This window comes from Oncorhynchus mykiss, chromosome 24, assembly GCF_013265735.2.
Source record: "Oncorhynchus mykiss isolate Arlee chromosome 24, USDA_OmykA_1.1, whole genome shotgun sequence".
NCBI lineage: Eukaryota > Metazoa > Chordata > Actinopteri > Salmoniformes > Salmonidae > Oncorhynchus > Oncorhynchus mykiss.
In genome coordinates, this window is record NC_048588.1 from 29,597,685 (window position 1) to 29,615,981 (window position 18,297).

General features: G+C 46.9%; 1 protein-coding gene across 3 annotated transcripts in view; it reads left to right on the forward strand.

The window, feature by feature from the left end:
- LOC110503387 (protocadherin Fat 3) overlaps nucleotides 1-18,297 on the forward strand; it is a 347,421-nt gene that overhangs the window by 285,700 nt on the left and 43,424 nt on the right. For all 3 annotated transcript variants that reach the window (XM_036962020.1, XM_036962021.1, XM_036962022.1), the window contains exons 9-15: nucleotides 501-711; nucleotides 2,140-4,874; nucleotides 5,053-6,424; nucleotides 11,527-11,723; nucleotides 15,071-15,224; nucleotides 15,302-15,535; nucleotides 16,408-16,797. In XM_036962020.1, coding sequence (XP_036817915.1) covers nucleotides 501-711; nucleotides 2,140-4,874; nucleotides 5,053-6,424; nucleotides 11,527-11,723; nucleotides 15,071-15,224; nucleotides 15,302-15,535; nucleotides 16,408-16,797 — 5,293 coding nt within the window. The remainder of the gene's footprint in view (nucleotides 1-500; nucleotides 712-2,139; nucleotides 4,875-5,052; nucleotides 6,425-11,526; nucleotides 11,724-15,070; nucleotides 15,225-15,301; nucleotides 15,536-16,407; nucleotides 16,798-18,297) is intronic.

The window sequence follows — 18,297 nt, forward strand, 5'->3', positions numbered from 1 at the left end:
GTTGTGTTAAGTGTGTTGAACTAGCCAGCGTTTCATAATACCGCCAGCAGAGCTAGCGCTAATTCTGATGCTAATACTGGTTCTATTAATACTCCCCCTGTGTGGCGCCTCGTGTGAGACAGGCTTTGCCTCTGATCCCGTTCTCTTGTTGTGGAGAGTCTCGCATAAATCCATCTGATTAGCACTCAAATTGTCATCTGATCTCCCAATGAGGGGATTAGTCCGTCCCAAAAGACCCAGAGCCATTTGCTGTGACACTGCCGTTTCATTTCATGGGAAGTTAAAGCTTCAGTACATGTTTTAAAGGGAAACTCCAGTAATGTTGTCCTATTGATTCTGTTTGTATGTTTATTCATTGCCGTAACACATAAAGCTATTTTGTAATAGGCAAGTGTTCATTTTGCCTCATGCTGGTTAAAAAATGAGAAATGTAATAGTGTCTGATAATACTATACACCTGCGTTAGTAGACTAATGATTAGAATCATTTTTCGCCCTCAGGTAAAAGACCAAGAGTTTCCGTACAGGAGGAACCTGGCCCGTGTGTTGGTGGATGTGGAGGATGTTAATGACCATGTCCCAGTGTTCACCAGTGCTCTGTACGAGGGTTCGGTCTATGAGTCTGCAGCAGTGGGCTCTGCTGTGCTCCAGGTGACTGCCCTGGACAAGGACAAAGGAGAGAACGCAGAACTCCTCTATACCATGGAATCAGGTGAGCAACTATACAAATGGCTTTGTAAATAAACAATATGGCCCGAGGAGGTGTGGTATATGGCAAATATACCACAGCTAAGGCCTGTTCTTAGCATGACACAACACTGCGTGCCTGGACACAGCCCTTAGCTGTGGTATATTGGCCATATATCACAAACCTCCGAGGAGCCTTACTGCTATTTTAAACTGGTTACCAATGTAATTAGAGAAGTAAAAATAAATGTTTCGTCATACCCATGGTATACCATCTGATACCGTTTACCACAGCTTTCAGCCAATCAGCTTTCTTTGCTCAAACCACCCAGTTTATAATACAAGTTTTAGAACCGGGGTTCTCTAACCTTTTTTAGCATGAGAGCTACTTTTAAAAATGAAACATGGTGGGAGCCACAATTTTTTTTCTTCCAGCTTTTAAATAGCTTTTAAATATGCCCATTCTTCCCTGCTCCTCTACCTTGTAACTCTTCCCAGGTCCTTAGTGTTCAAGATGTTTTCTGTCAATATACCTGTTCAAATAATTGTTTATTAACCACTCTAAGGGGGTCCTATAAAATCTCCTATTTCTTCCCAAAATTCTGTTAGATTTTTCGCAAATGATGTTTTCTCACTTTTATTTAACCTGATTTTAGATTTAGTTAGACTCTCAAATGTACAATTGTTCACAGAGAAACAATACAATTGGATGTTCTGAGTCCATGTCATGCTTAAATCACATCAGAAGACCCTTTTTTGGAGGGTCTGGAAGTAAACTAACACATTTATTTTGGAGTGTAATTTTAGTTGCGCATATGGCCCTTCTAATTTGAGGAATGTGCCATCTAATATGACAGTCTAGCGATGGTTCTGTACTGCTGCTACTCTTTTCATTACAAATAATAGATACAAATGATATACTTCTGCCAGGTAAGCCTACTTTGCAGTTAACATTTAATTGAGAATGTTTTGGGGAAAGTATTTCTGTCAACCTACAAGATGGTTATCACATCAACTGGCTTCACACAGAGTGATAGACAAACCAGCGCACCACACAGACAGACAAGGGCAATATTGCTGGAAATTAATTGGCAGATATTGTATTAGATTTGCTTTTTTAAGCCAATAGTGGCTAACCAGGGGTAGGATAATGTTAATATCGCGTTGAATTAGATAGTAGCTGGGAGCTTGCGTGTCTGATACTTGTGTCTGATACTTGTGAGATTTGTTTATGACATTTTGCCGTGGGAAAACGTGATAATTGCATGTACTTTCAGAATTGTTTAGAAAGCTACTCGGAGGTGGGCTTCAAGCTACTTGTAGCTTCTGATCGACCTGTTGGAGACCCCTGATTTAGACAGTATATCGATAATAGATGACAATATACAAGCAGTTGATATAGATTTCGATGCACTAGTATTTATCATTCATTCTTATGTCTGTTTTCCTTTAGGCAACACGGGGAACACGTTCCGGATTGAGCCGGTTCTGGGGATCATCTCTGTGGCCCGCGAACTCGACCTCTCCACCATCGGCTACTACGTCATTACCATCAGAGTCACCGATAACGGCTCCCCACCACTCTTTGCCACCTCTGTGGTTCGCATCGCCGTCACACTCTCCGACAACGCCGGACCCAAGTTCCCCCAGACCGAGTACCAGGCCGAGGTCACAGAGAACGTTGCCGTGGGAACCTCTGTCACCACAGTAAGCGCCATGAGCCAATCCACGCTGACCTACGACATCCGACATGGCAACAGCGAACGCACCTTCAGGATCAACCAGTACAGTGGCGTGATCACAACTCATAAACCCTTGGACTATGAGACTACAGCATCTTACAACCTGATCGTCCAGGCCACCAATATGGCTGGTATGGCCTCCAACGCCACCCTGCTCATACGGGTGGTCGATGAAAACGACAACCCACCTGTGTTCCAGCTGCTGTGCTACCAGGGTAGTATCAGCGAGGCGGCGCCCATCAACAGTGTGGTCCTGAACCCAGACAAAACTCCTCTGGTCATCAAGGCCACTGATGCTGACCGCAACCAGAACGCTCTCCTGGTCTATCAGATCGTTGAGGACACAGCCAAGATGTTCTTTACAGTGGATTCTGGCACCGGCTCCATCAGGACTATCGCCAACCTGGACCACGAGACGTTTGCTAGTTTTAACTTTCATGTTCATGTGAGAGACAGTGGGAGGCCTCAGCTGACAGCGGATAGCCCCACCGAGGTCACCATCCAGGTGATCGACACAAATGACTCTCCACCTCGCTTCACCCAAGATACCTACGAAACTGTCCTGCTGCTGCCCACCTATGTAGGAGTGGAGGCATTACAGGTCTCAGCTATGGACCCAGACCAAAACGTCCCCACAGAGCTCACCTACTCAGTGACAGATGGCAACCTGGAGCACTTTACCATCCAGCCCTCCAGCGGCATCATCACCGTCAAAAACAACAACTTCTCCAAGGAACGCTTCCGCTTCAACGTCAAAGTGTCCGACGGTAAGTTCTCCAGCACTGCTCTAGTCACTGTTCTGGTCCGTGAGACGCTGGACTCTGGCCTCTTCTTTGCCCACAGCCTCTACTCCTCGTCCATCCAAGAGAACAATACCAACATCACCAAAGTTGCCGTGGTCAACGCAGTGGGGAATCGCCTCAACGAGCCCCTCAAGTACACCCTACTGAATCCTGGGACACGCTTCCGGATCCGACCCACCTCGGGCGTAATCCAGACCACTGGTATTCCCTTCGATCGTGAGGAGCAGGAGTTCTATGAGCTGGTGGTGGAGGCAGGGAGGGAGCACGACCGTCTGCGTGTTGCCAGGGTGATTGTCAGGGTCCAGGTAGAGGACATTAACGACAACGCTCCTGTGTTCGTGGGACTACCGTATTACGCTGCTGTCCAAGTGGAGGCCGAACCTGGTTCGGCCATATTCCGGGTCACCGCTGTGGACCGTGACAAAGGCATCAACGGAGAGGTGTCCTACTACCTGAAAGACGACCACGGACACTTTGAGATCGACAGGCTGACGGGCGGCCTCCGTCTGAAGAAGTCTTTTGAGTCTGACCTGTCCAACCAGGAGTACCAGATGGTAGTTTACACCAAGGACGGAGGTTACCCTCCTCTTTCCTCCACCTTAGAGTTCCCCATCACCGTGGTGAACAAGGCCATGCCCGTCTTCGATAAGTCCTTCTACGCAGTGTCGGTGAACGAGGACGTAGCGGTACACACTCCCATATTAGGAATCAACGCCACCAGCCCTGAGGGCCAGAACATAATCTACACCATCGTGGAGGGAGACCCCTCTCTGCAGTTCGACATCGGCTTTGACACCGGAGTCATCAGAGTCATCAACTCCCTGGACTATGAGATCGCCCCATCCTTCCGTCTGACCATCAGAGCCACAGACTACCTGACCGGCGCCCGTGCTGAGGTGGACATAGATGTCACAGTTAATGATTTCAATGATAACCCTCCGGTGTTTGAGAAAATGTCCTATATGGCAGTTCTGTCTGAGACTGCCATGATTGGCACTCCGGCTCTGCAAGTGGTGGCTACCGACAAAGACTCTGAGAAGAACAACATTGTACGCTATCAGATATTCTACCCCACAGATGCCTACAACAGCACCGACCACTTCCACATCGACAGCAGCAGCGGCCTCATCTTGACCGCCCGCATGCTCGACCACGAGCTGGTCCAGCGCTACGACTTCATCGTCAGGGCAACCGATAACGGCTTCCCACCGCTGAGCAGTGAAGTGTCGGTCACGGTAGTGGTGAATGACATGAACGACAACCCTCCGGTGTTCAACCAGCTTCTCTATGAGGCCTATGTCAGCGAACTGGCCATGAGGGGCTATTTTGTGACCTGTGTCCAGGCTTCGGATGCTGACAGCTCCGACTATGACAAACTGGAGTACAGCATCCTGTCAGGAAACGAGAGGATGAACTTTGTGATGGATGGTAAGACGGGTATCATCACGCTGTCTGGTCACAGGAAGCAGAGAATGGAGCCAGCCTACAGTCTGAATGTATCCGTTTCTGATGGGGTGTTCACCAGCACAGCCCAGGTGCACGTCAGGGTCCTGGGGGCCAACCTCTACAGCCCTGTGTTTGGACTGAATGCCTACGATGCAGAGGTACGGGAGAATGCAGCGGTAGGAACCAAGGTGATCCAGGTAAGAGCCATTCATTTTAAAGTATCCAGCTTGTGGTAATGAATTGTGTATTTTATTTAATGAATCTTTGATGCACATGATACTATATTTGTAATAGTATTTGTAATATGTTTTGTTTGACATGTTTACTATGTACAATACCCCATCTAAAAGAAAGTAACTTAACTATTATTACCAGGTTAGGGCGACCGATGCTGACCCAGGAGTGTTTGGCCAGATGACCTACTCATTCGTCAACGACGTGGGGAAGGATCAGTTTAGTGTGGACGCCAATGGTCAGATCACCACCCTGGAGAAGCTGGACAGAGAGGACCCTGCCAACAAGGACATTGTCCTTACGGTGGCGGCCCAGGACGGGGGTGGAAGGGCCTCCTACTGCACCGTCCGGGTCTCCCTGGTGGATGACAACGATAATGTCCCTCGCTTCAGAGCTACAGAATACCGTGCTTCCGTCAAATCCGACGTAGGCAAGGGCTTCTTGGTGACCCAGATCCAGGCGTATGATCCTGACGACGGTGCCAACTCTAAGGTGACATACTCGCTCTACAGCGAGGCACACGTGCCCGTGGCGGATATGTTAGAGATCGACCCTGACAACGGCTGGATGGTCACCAAGGGGAGTTTCAGCCACCTGCGCAACTCAGTCCTGTCTTTCTTTGTTAAAGCAGTAGATGGAGGTATCCCTGTCAAGCACTCTTTAGTATCAGTCTACATCCACGTCTTGGCATCTGACGCCCTCATCCCCTCCTTCACCCAACCCCAGTTCTCATTTACCGTCCCAGAGGACACTCCTATAGGAACTGCCCTAGGGTCCGTCCGCCTCATCACCCCATCAGGCTACGCCTCGCTGCCAGTCACCTTTGCTCTGGTCAACGGAGAGACCGGGGAGAACAACCAGGATGGAGTCCTGGTGGTGGACAGGGACACTGGGGTCATCAAGCTGGACAAGCCCTTGGACCACGAGGTCATCACTGCCTTCCACTTCAAGGTCACCGCCACCGTCCAGCAGGCCAAGCTGGACTCTGTGACCAGCGTTGACGTAGAAGTCAAAGTCCTGGATCTGAACGACAACAAGCCAGCATTTGAATCCAACTCCTACGAGGCGACAGTGATGGAAGGGATGCCTATCGGCACCATAATCATCCAGGTTCAGGCTCTGGACCCAGACTCTGGAGCTAACGGACAGGTTACATACAGCCTAGTCATGTTGGCGCAATCCGAAGGGGAGCCGGACCAATCCACACAGACCTTCACCATTGACAGCAACACTGGCTGGATCTCTACTCTCAAGGAGTTGGACCATGAGATGTATCCGTCCTACGCCTTCCTGGTGGTGGCCTCAGACCTGGGGGAGACCCTGGCCCTCTCCTCCACCTCTACGGTGACCGTGGCCGTGTCGGACATCAACGACAACCCGCCCAGATTCCTGGATGAGAGGTACCTGGGCTCGGTGCGCGAGAGCGACCCCCCTGGTGAGGTGGTGGCGGTGCTCAACACTAGAGACGACGACAGCTCTACAGTGAACCGCCAAGTCAGCTATCACATCACAGGTGAGTCAGTGAATGGGAGTGTGTGTGTTATTAATGTGTTTAGCTGTCTGTCCTCTTTATGCATCTTCATATGTCTCACTGTCTGTCTTTCAACTTGTCTTCTGTCCCCCTGTCTCACTCACTAACTGTCTGTCTGCTTCTCTACCTTCGTATTGGCTATCTCTGTCTGACTCTGTCTCTCTGTCTCACTTCACTGCCTGCCTGCCTCTCTGTCTGTCTGTCTGTCTGTCTGTCTGTCTGTCTGTCTGTCTCTTTCGGTCTCTCTGTCGGTCTCTCTGTCTGTGTTACTGTCTGTCTGTCTGTCTGTCTGTCTGTCTGTCTGTCTGTCTGTCTGTCTGTCTGTCTCTCTGTCGGTCTCTCTGTCGGTGTGACTGTCTGTCTGTCTGTCTGTCTCTCTGTCTGTCTCTCTGTCTGTCTCTCTGTCAGTCTCGCTGTTGGTGTGTCTGTCTGTCTGTCTGTCTGCCTGTCTCTCTGTCGGTCTCTCTGTCGGTGAGTCTGTCTGTCTGTCTGTCTGTCTGTCTGTCTGTCTGTCTGTCTGTCTGTCTGTCTGTCTGTCTGTCTGTACCACTGTCTGTTTCCTTGTTTACTTTAGATAAACTCTTCTGTATTCTGCCTGGCTCATCTCCAAACCATCACAACAACGCTTGTGAATATACAAGAGGGAAACCAATAACAATAAATTAAGTATGAGGCTTGATTCATAATTCATACATTTTTTATTCATATCTTAGGTATGTTTGCGCATACTAGCAGTGGAGGTTTGATTAATAAACAAACGTTGTCACAGTAATAATGATTTGAATACTGCTGAGACTAGCTCTTTCCCAGATAAGCAATTTTTTCATCACAAAATATGGCGTGCCTGCACAACCCCCCTGACATCGGCGAACGCCGCGGAGGTAGTAAATAGAGTTATAGTAAACAGTTTAAGTGTACCTGCGGTGCATTTGATGAAAGTTGTTGCTATAGCGATATATCCTGTTTTTATTTATTTCCATAGCTTTAATGGATGGGTGTTTATTTTAAAGTGGAGACTGGAGAGAGTTAATTAGATTGTGGTTGACCCAGGAACATCAATGGGAGGTGATTTTCATAAATGTTTTTACCTTTTAGGGAGCTGAGTATTTGGTTTGGTGAAGCACCTGGCAGTTGAAAGAGTGGTAAAGTCTGTTTTGATACATAATGAAACAAAGATATAAAAGGTGAGAGAGAAGGACAAAATATGACTAAATCTGTATTTTATGAATGTCTTGTTGAAAAGAGGGTTAGAGTTGCCTGATTTGTTCTCTGCTAATTGACAAGTGGGGAAATAACAATGAAGTAGGAACGCCCAATGAGACGGAGCAGTGGATCGCCATGCCGACTGGGAATAGGAAGCTAATGAAGGACTTTGAAAAGCAGGAAACCCTCTTCTGAATGAAATTGTAATTAGCATTGCCAGGAGGGAGGGCGGGAGAGATGTGACCTTACCTACAACAGGAAGAGAGAGGGAGATAGATTGAGAAGGAGAATTAACTTATGTTAAACACTGCATAGAGAAAGAGAGAGGATCAATGACAGAGAGCTTGGACCAAAAGAGAGAGAGAGAGAGAGACACACTGCTGGGAGAAGAAGAGAATGAACGACAGCTAGATGTGACCTGAACGGATTTTACACACTTTTACAAAGAGACACATTGAATCGATCTTTCACACAGCAGGAAATAGTTAGAAAACCAGGGATATATGTTTTTATACTAGCACAAAGAAAATACCTGTATTGAACATGTACCAACACCACAAGGTGAAAAACAACATTTCATTTAGCTGGGTGTTGTCTTGGGAGGATTTTAACACTTTGACGGAAGCCAGGGGATGCGATATGACAAATCCGTTGACTCCCAGCCGCTCTCAAAGCCTCACCTAGACTTAGTTGCCCCACACCATACTTGATAAGATGTCATGGAAGTTTAATCAAATGTAAACAAACTGGGAAAAGGAAATGTAATGATTGAGTGTTTGTGATGTAATTTTGGCGCAATGTGGTTGGTCAGGCTTACAGGAAGTGTGTCTGTGTGTCTGAATCATTTACAATGATGGAAATCTTTTTATGTCTGCTCCGTTTGCGTCCGTTGTCCCCGCCCGGTCCGTTGTCCCCGCCCGGTCCGTTGGAGTGGAGAGGAAAAACCAATTAGGATGTTGTTGTCATAGGAGGGGAGGGGAGAGGAAAAACCAATTAGGATGTTGTTGTCATAGAAGGGGAGGGGAGAGGAAAAACCAATTAGGATGTTGTTGTCATAGAAGGGGAGGGGAGAGGAAAAACCAATTAGGATGTTGTTGTCATAGAAGGGGAGGGGAGAGGAAAAACCAATTCAGATGTTGTTGTCATAGGAGGGGAGGGGAGAGGAAAAACCAATTCAGATGTTGTTGTCATAGAAGGGGAGGGGAGAGGAAAAACCAATTAGGATGTTGTTGTCATAGAAGGGGAGGGGAGAGGAAAAAACAATTAGGATGTTGTTGTCATAGGAGGGGAGGGGAGAGGAAAAACCAATTAGGATGTTGTTGTCATAGAAGGGGAGGGGAGAGGAAAAAACAATTAGGATGTTGTTGTCATAGGAGGGGAGGGGAGAGGAAAAACCAATTAGGATGTTGTTGTCATAGGAGGGGAGGGGAGAGGAAAAACCAATTAGGATGTTGTTGTCATAGAAGGGGAGGGGAGAGGAAAAAACAATTAGGATGTTGTTGTCATAGGAGGGGAGGGGAGAGGAAAAACCAATTAGGATGTTGTTGTCATAGAAGGGGAGGGGAGAGGAAAACCCAATTAGGATGTTGTCATAGAAGGGGAGGGGAGAGGAAAAAAACAATTAGGATGTTGTCATAGAAGGGGAGGGGAGAGGAAAAACCAATTAGGATGTTGTTGTCATAGGAGGGGAGGGGAGGGGATAGATGTTTCAGACAGAGATAATATCTGTGACTGACAGAAGTCTTTTGGCTGTGTGTGGTGTGTTGTCAGGGGGTAGTGGTCAGTGAGTTAGGTTGACTCAGATGTCAGATCCCTAGTCTACACTCTGTGGACACTTTCTTAATCGAATGCACTTATTATATGTCACTCTAGATAAAAGCGAGGACTTCTAGCACTTCTCTTCTCTGTCATTATGTTGTTTCCCCCTTTTTCTCACGTCCTACTTTCTCTCAATGTCTGTCTGTCTGTCTGTCTGTCTGTCTGTCTGTCTGTCTGTCTGTCTGTCTGTCTGTCTGTCTGTCTGTCTGTCTGTCTGTCTGCCTGCCTGCCTGCCTGCCTGCCTGTCTGTCTGTCTGTCTGTCTGTCTGTCTGTCTGCCTGTCTGCCTGTCTGCCTGTCTGCCTGTCTGCCTGTCTGCCTGTCTGCCTTACTGCATTTCTGTCTGCCTTACTGCATTTCTGTCTGCCTGCCTTTCTGTCTTACTGCCTGTCTGTCTTACTGCCTGTCTGTCTGCCTTTCTGTCTTACTGCCTGTCTGTCTGCCTTTCTGTCTTACTGCCTGCCTGCCTGTCTGCATACCTGCCTACCTGTCTGCATGTCTGTCTGTGTGTGTATAGCCTATATAAGCATACCCTTTCCATTCCCTCTCAGTCAATCAGTCATTAAGGACTGGGGTAAGGACAGAAGGAGGCTGATAAGGTGTTCTTGTTGAAGTGGTGATGAGAAGGCTCACAGAGTAGAGGCTGTGCTAATGAGGCTGACTGGAACAGCTACAGATGCATGATCTTAATTTGATCACTCCTTTGTTGCTGAGAATTTCCCTCTACAGCAGGAAATGCAAAGTTGTACTGTATTGAAGGTTTAAAAAGTCTGTAATTTCCACTTTAAAATTGATGCCCAATGAAAAATGTATCAACCCGTACAAAAAATGTCCATTAATTATAATCCACATAATTATTCACATTTCCTCAAGTTAATATCTTACAACTGTAGTCTATTACTGAGTCTGCATGGCTGGTACTCACACTGAGACTGCAGCCTCCCGCTCACTCACTAGTCTAGGAGAGGCTTCTCTGCTCTCTGTGAAAAGGTCCACTCTGCTGTGAAGAGTGTTGTGTCTAGTACAGACAGAGAACAGTAAGTGTTACACAACTCTAAATGTCTCCACATAATAACTCAGTAATACCACTGTAACAGCTTCTTCAGTGTTTCAGCTGTAGGTTACATGTATGCCTGTTTGTCTCTCTCGCTACATCTCCTTCTCTCCCTTTTCTCCTCTTCCTCTCTTCTCTCTCTCCCTTTTGTTATATATTCTGTTTCTGCTTCTGTTTCCTCGCTCTCTCTTTCATCATCTATCTCTTTCCATCCTTCCTTGACCCTCTATCTCTCTGAGGGGCAGGTGTGAGTGTAGTTACTAAGGTTCTGTGTATGAGATGCTGTCGCTGACCCAGTCTAATGTGTTTTTGGTAGGAAGATGGCACTACCTACTGTAGTGCTGAGCTGAGCCGGCTGCTGTTACAGGTGGTGAATTGCCAAGGTCCTTATGTGCTTGACACTCATTGATTGCTACACTGTTAATTCCAGTGCAACGTCCAAATAAAAAGCTCTGTGTCAGACGGAGCGCTGTGTGTGTGTGTGTGTGTGTGTGTGTGTGTGTGTGTGTGTGTGTTGGCCCTCAGACTGCAGCCTCCTGTGTGTGTTTTTGTTTGTTAGACAGTGAGACTGTGAGTGTGTGTGTGTGTGTGTGTGTGTGTGTATGTGTGTGTGTGTGTGTGTGTGTGTGTGTGTGTGTGTGTGTGTGTGTTGGCCCTCAGACTGCAGCCTCCTGTGTGTGTTTTTGTTTGTTAGACAGTGAGACTGTGAGTGTGTGTGTGTGTGTGTGTGTGTGTATGTGTGTGTGTGTGTGTGTGTGTGTGTGTGTGTGTTGGCCCTCAGACTGCAGCCTCCTGTGTGTGTTTTTTTGTTTGTTAGACAGTGAGACTGTGAGTGTGTGTGCATTTCTCTGGTTTGTGTGTGTATATAAACTCTCTTTCTCCCTCCCTACCTTTCTCCTCAGGTGGGAACCCTCAAGGGTGTATATAAACTTTCTCTCTCTCTCTCTCCTCAGGTGGGAACCCTCAAGTGTGTATATTAACTCTCTCTCTCTCTCTCTCTCTCTCCTCAGGTGGGAACCCTCGGGGGGTGTTTGCCCTGGGGCAGGTGCAGGGTGAGTGGAAGATGTACGTGAAGCGCCCACTGGACCGTGAGGAACAGGAACTATACCTCCTCAATGTTACCGCTAGCGACGGCCTGTTCGTCACCAGGGCAACCGTGGAGGTGTCTGTGACTGACACCAACGACAACAGCCCCGTCTGTGACCAGGTCAGTCACACTCTTTATTTACAGACTGTTCCATCTGTACACTACTGCATTTCATATGTTTATGTTTATTGGTCATTATTGTAATCTGTTTTCTGAATTACATAGTTTCCTACAATATAGTGATACATTGGTATTGATTATCGTAGGTGTTTACTGTTTAGTGTAAGCTGTCTCATAACGGGCCCAGAAATATGACTTTACAGTTGAATTCCACTTGTCTTATATGTATTTGTGTTTTATGTTCAAGCCTCAGTCATAACTCATATTTAATAGTTTTGTTTGCTTCTGTTGGTTCTGTTTCCAGATTCTGCAGGGTCTGTTATTTTACTGTAAACAAGCACTGTGTATTTTAGACTGTATCATTTAGAGTGTGTTTTTATGTGGTGTCTCTGTGTTCCTGTGTGAGGTCTGGTGATATGTAGCTGTGGTTGTGTCTCTGTGTTCCTGTGTGAGGCCTGGTGATATGTAGCTGTGGTTGTGTCTCTGTGTTCCTGTGTGAGGTCTGGTGATATGTAGCTGTGGTTGTGTCTCTGTGTTCCTGTGTGAGGTCTTGTGATATGTTGCTGTGGATGTGTCTCTGTGTTCCTGTGTGAGGCCTGGTGATATGTAGCTATGGTTGTGTCTCTGTGTTCCTGTGTGAGGTCTGGTGATATGTAGCTGTGGTTGTGTCTCTGTGTTCCTGTGTGAGGTCTGGTGATATGTAGCTGTGGTTGTGTCTCTGTGTTCCTGTGTGAGGTCTGGTGATATGTAGCTGTGGTTGTGTCTCTGTGTTCCTGTGTGAGGTCTGGTGATATGTAGCTGTGGTTGTGTCTCTGTGTTCCTGTGTGAGGTCTGGCGATATGTAGCTGTGGTTGTGTCTCAGTGTTCCTGTGTGAGGTCTGGTGATATGTAGCTGTGGTTGTGTCTCTGTGTTCCTGTGTGAGGTCTTGTGATATGTAGCTGTGGTTGTGTCTCTGTGTTCCTGTGTGAGGTCTTGTGATATGTAGCTGTGGTTGTGTCTCTGTGTCCCTGTGTGAGGTCTGGTGATATGTAGCTGTGGTTGTGTCTCTGTGTTCCTGTGTGAGGTCTGGTGATATGTAGCTGTGGTTGTGTCTCTGTGTTCCTGTGTGAGGTCTGGTGATATGTAGCTGTGGTTGTGTCTCTGTGTTCCTGTGTGAGGTCTGGTGATATGTAGCTGTGGTTGTGTCTCTGTGTTCCTGTGTGAGGTCTGGTGATATGTAGCTGTGGTTGTGTCTCTGTGTTCCTGTGTGAGGTCTGGTGATATGTAGCTGTGGTTGTGTCTCTGTGTTCCTGTGTGAGGTCTGGTGAAATGTAGCTGTGGTTGTGTCTCTGTGTTCCTGTGTGAGGTCTGGTGATATGTAGCTGTGGTTGTGTCTCTGTTCCTGTGTGAGGTCTGGTGATATGTAGCTGTGGATGTGTCTCTGTGTTCCTGTGTGAGGCCTGGTGATATGTAGCTGTGGTTGTGTCTCTGTGTTCCTGTGTGAGGTCTTGTGATATGTAGCTGTGGTTGTGTCTGTTTGAGCAGTGTGTTTTTATGTGGTGTCTCTGTGTTCCTGTGTGAGGTCTGTTGATATGTAGCTGTGGTTGTGTCTCTGTGTTCCTGTGTGAGGTCTGGTGATATGTAGCTGTGGTTGTGTCTCTGTGTTCCTGTGTGAGGTCTGGTGATATGTAGCTGTGGTTGTGTCTCTGTGTTCCTGTGTGAGGTCTGGTGATATGTAGCTGTGGTTGTGTCTCTGTGTTCCTGTGTGAGGTCTGGTGATATGTAGCTATGGTTGTGTCTCTGTGTTCCTGTGTGAGCACTGGTGATATGTAGCTGTGGTTGTGTCTGTTTGAGCAGTGTGTTTTTATGTGGTGTCTCTGTGTTCCTGTGTGAGGTCTGTTGATATGTAGCTGTGGTTGTGTCTCTGTGTTCCTGTGTGAGGTCTGGTGATATGTAGCTGTGGTTGTGTCTCTGTGTTCCTGTGTGAGGTCTGGTGATATGTAGCTGTGGTTGTGTCTCTGTGTTCCTGTGTGAGGTCTGGTGATATGTAGCTATGGTTGTGTCTCTGTGTTCCTGTGTGAGCACTGGTGATATGTAGCTGTGGTTGTGTCTCTGTGTTCCTGTGTGAGGTCTGGTGATATGTAGCTGTGGTTGTGTCTCTGTGTCCCTGTGTGAGGTCTGGTGATATGTAGCTGTGGTTGTGTCTCTGTGTTCCTGTGTGAGGTCTTGTGATATGTAGCTGTGGTTGTGTCTCTGTGTTCCTGTGTGAGGTCTGGTGATATGTAGCTGTGGTTGTGTCTCTGTGTTCCTGTGTGAGGTCTGGTGATATGTAGCTGTGGTTGTGTCTCTGTGTTCCTGTGTGAGGTCTGGTGATATGTAGCTGTGGATGTGTCTCTGTGTTCCTGTGTGAGGCCTGGTGATATGTAGCTGTGGATGTGTTCCTGTGTGAGGTCTAGTGATATGTAGCTGTGGTTGTGTCTCTGTGTTCCTGTGTGAGGTCTGGTGATATGTAGCTGTGGTTGTGTCTCTGTGTTCCTGTGTGAGCACTGGTGATATGTAGCTGTGGTTGTGTCTCTGTGTTCCTGTGTGAGGTCTGGTGATATGTAGCTGTGGTTGTGTCTCTGTGTCCCTGTGTGAGGTCTGGTGATATGTAGCTGTGGTTGTGTCTCTGTGTTCCTGTGTGAGGTCTTGTGATATGTAGCTGTGGTTGTGTCTCTGTGTTCCTGTGTGAGGTCTGGTGATATGTAGCTGTGGTTGTGTCTCTGTGTTCCTGTGTGAGGTCTGGTGATATGTAGCTGTGGTTGTGTCTCTGTGTTCCTGTGTGAGGTCTGGTGATATGTAGCTGTGGATGTGTCTCTGTGTTCCTGTGTGAGGCCTGGTGATATGTAGCTGTGGATGTGTTCCTGTGTGAGGTCTAGTGATATGTAGCTGTGGTTGTGTCTCTGTGTTCCTGTGTGAGGTCTGGTGATATGTAGCTGTGGTTGTGTCTCTGTGTTCCTGTGTGAGGTCTGGTGATATGTAGCTGTGGTTGTGTCTGTTTGAGCAGTGTGTTTGCTGTATATGTTAAGGAACTGTGTTGATTTCTAATGCAGTTTGATAGACAATGTTTTGTGCTGTGTGCTAGTTACTACTGTTAGTTCTGTCTGTCTAGGGAGCTGTTGTACACTATGAGGACACTAGTGGCGTGGTTGATGCTGACTGATATACAGGCTACTGCGTTATGTAGTTAGTATTCTCTTCTTGTTGTTTATAGAGGAGCTGTATGTTCTGAGGGATAACTTGTTGATGTTAGTATGTTCTTGTTGTGTGTGTAATGCTATGCATTATGAGTGTTGTGGGGGTTGATGCTATCTTGTTGTGTGTGCAGGCTCTATACACGGCCTCGGTCCCAGAGGATATCCCAGTCAACAGACTGATAGTGGGGGTTGGGGCCAGCGATGCTGATGTAGGGGTCAGTGCTTGGATCCAGTACTCTCTACATGGACCGGGCTCTGAAGACTTCAGCATCGACCCAGACACTGGTACACTACCTTTACTTTGTATGAGGTTTACCAATGAAGTTGATGTGTGTGTGATCTTAACCTGTTTTTCTGTTCAGGCGAACTAAAGACCGCCCAGGCTCTGGACAGGGAGAAGACCGCTGTGTACAGACTGGTTGCCCAGGCGACAGACGGTGGTGGTCGGTTCTGTCGTGCGGAGGTCCACCTGACGCTGTTGGATGTGAATGACAACCCTCCGGCGTTCTCTGCCCCCCACTACACTGCCAGTGTGTATGAAGACACATCCACCAAGGCCTTGCTTACACGCATACAGGCCATCGACCCTGATGAAGGTAGGAATGGAATATTCTCTGTCTCGTTCTCTCTCTCTCTCTCTCTCTCTCTCTCTCTCTCTCTCTCCCTCTCTCAATTCAATTCAAGGGCTTTATTGCATGGGAAACATATGTTAACATTGCTAAAGCAATTGAAGTAGATAATAAACAAAAGTGAAATAAACAATAACATATTAACAGTAAATATTACACATACAGAAGTTTCAAAACAATAAAGACATTTCAAATGTCTTTTTGGGAGGATAGAGAGTGAGGAAGAGGGAACCAGAGAGAGAGAGAGAGAGAGAGAGAAGGGGTATCAGGTTGGAGAGAGAGAGAGAGAGAGAGAGAGAGAGAGAGAGAGAGAGAGAAGGGGTATCAGGTTGGAGAGAGAGAGAGAGAGAGAGAGAGAAGGGGTATCAGGTTGGAGATAGAGGGAGAGAGCGAGAGAGAGAGAGAGAGAGAGAGGTATCAGGGAGGAGAAAGAGAGAGAGAGCGAGAGAGAGAGAGAGGTATCAGGGAGGAGAAAGAGAGAGAGAGCGAGAGAGGTATCAGGGAGGAGAGAGAGAGAGAGAGAGAGAGAGGGGTATTTGGGAGGAGAAAGAGAGAGAGAGAGAGGTGTATCTTTCTTTCTCTTTTCTCTATCACTCTCTCTTGCTCTCTCTCTTTTCACTAGCACTCTCTCTCTCTTTTCACTAGCACTCTCTCTTTCTCTCTCTCTTTTCACTAGCACTCTCTCTCTCTTTCTCTATCACTCTCTCTTGCTCTCTCTCTTTCTACTGTCTGTTTTCTGATATCTCAACTCTCAAAACACACACGCACAGACCGCAATCAATAAATGAAATAATGTATTAATGAAAGATTGTTCTAATATCCCTCTCCGCTCTCTCCAGGTGTCAGTCGTAAGGTGGTATATTCTCTGGCCGACTCTGCCGGCGGCTTCTTCTCCATCGACAAGTCCTCCGGCATCGTGGTCCTGGAACGTATCCTGGACCGCGAACAGCAACCGTCCTACATGATCACGGTCAGAGCGTCCGACCAGGGCTCTCCTGTCCGCCTGTCCTCCCTGGTCAACGTGACCGTCACGGTCCTGGACATTAATGACAACCCGCCGGTGTTTGAGCGGCGTGACCACCTCGCCACCGTGCCAGAGGACGTGGGGTTAGGGACGGAGGTGCTGAGAGTGTACGCAGCCAGTAAGGACATTGGAACCAACGCTGAGATCACCTATAGTATCCGCTCAGGCAACGAGCACGGAAAGTTCCACATACACCCCCTCACTGGTGAGTTCCCATATGCAGAATATAAAGTTGAAATGTGTGTACAGTACCAGTCAAACGTTTGGACACACTTACTCATTCCAGGGTTTTTCTTTATTTGTACTATTTTCTACATTGTAGAATAATAGTGAAGGCATCAAAACTATGAAATAACACATACGGAATCATGCAGTAACCAAGAAAGTGTTAAACAAATCAAAAATATGTTATATTTGAGATTCTTGAAGTAGCCTCCCTTTGACTTGATGACGGCTTTGCACACTCTTGGGATTTTTTCAACCGGCTACATAAGGACCTGAAAAAACCTGGAATGCATTTCAATTAACATGTTTGCCTTGTTAAAAGTTAATTTGTGGAATTTCTTTCCTTTTTAATGTGTTTGAGACAATCAGTGGTGTTTTGATTAGTCAGGGGTGGTATACAGAAGAAAGCCCTATTTGGTGAAAGGCCAAGTCCATATTATGGCAAGAACAGCTCAAGTAAGCAAAGAGAAACGACAGTCCATTATTACTGTAAGACATGAAGGTCAGTTAATCTGGAACATTTTAAGATCTTTGACTGTTTCTTCAAGTGTAGTCGCAAAAAACCATCAAGCGCTATGACCCAGAGTTACCTCTGCTGCAGAGGATAAGTTCATTAGAGTTACCAGCCTCAGAAATTGCAGCACAAATAAATGCTTCACGGAGTTCAAGTAACAGACACATCTCAACATCAACTGTTCAGAGGAGACTGCATGAATCAGGCCTTCATGGTCGAATTACTGCAAAGAAACCACGACAACAACAACAACAACAAGAAGAAAAAACACAGGCCAAGAAACACGACCAATGGACATCAGACCGGTGGAAATCTATCCTTTCGTCTGATGAGTCCAAATTTGAGATTTTTGGTTCCAACCGCTGTGTCTTTGTGAAACGCAGAGTAGGTGAACGGATGATCTCCGCATGTGTGGTTCCCACTGTGAAGCATGGAGGAGGAGGTGTAATGGTGTGGGGTGCTTTGCTGATGACATTGTCAGTGATTTATTTAGAAATCAAGGCACACTTAACCAACATGGCTGCCACAGCATTCTGCAGCGATACACCGTCCCATCTGGTTTGTGCTTAGTGGGACTATCATTTGTTTTTCAACAGGACAATGACCCAACACACCTCCAGGCTGTGTAAGGGCTATTTGACCAAGAAGGAGAGTGATGGAGTGCTGTATCAGATGACCTGGCCTCCACAATCACCTGACCTCAACCCAATTGAGATGGTTTGGGATGAGTTGGCCTGCAGAGTGAAGGGAAAGCAGCCAACAAGTGCTCAGCATATGTTGGAACTCCTTCAAGACTGTTCAAAAGCATTCCTCATGAAGCAGGTTGAGAGAATGCCAAGAGTGTGCAAAGCCGTCATCAAGGCAAAGGGTGGCTACTTTGAAGAATCTCAAATATAAAATATATTTTGATTTGTTTAACTCTTTTTTTTGGTTATTACATGATTCCATATGTGTTATTTCATAGTG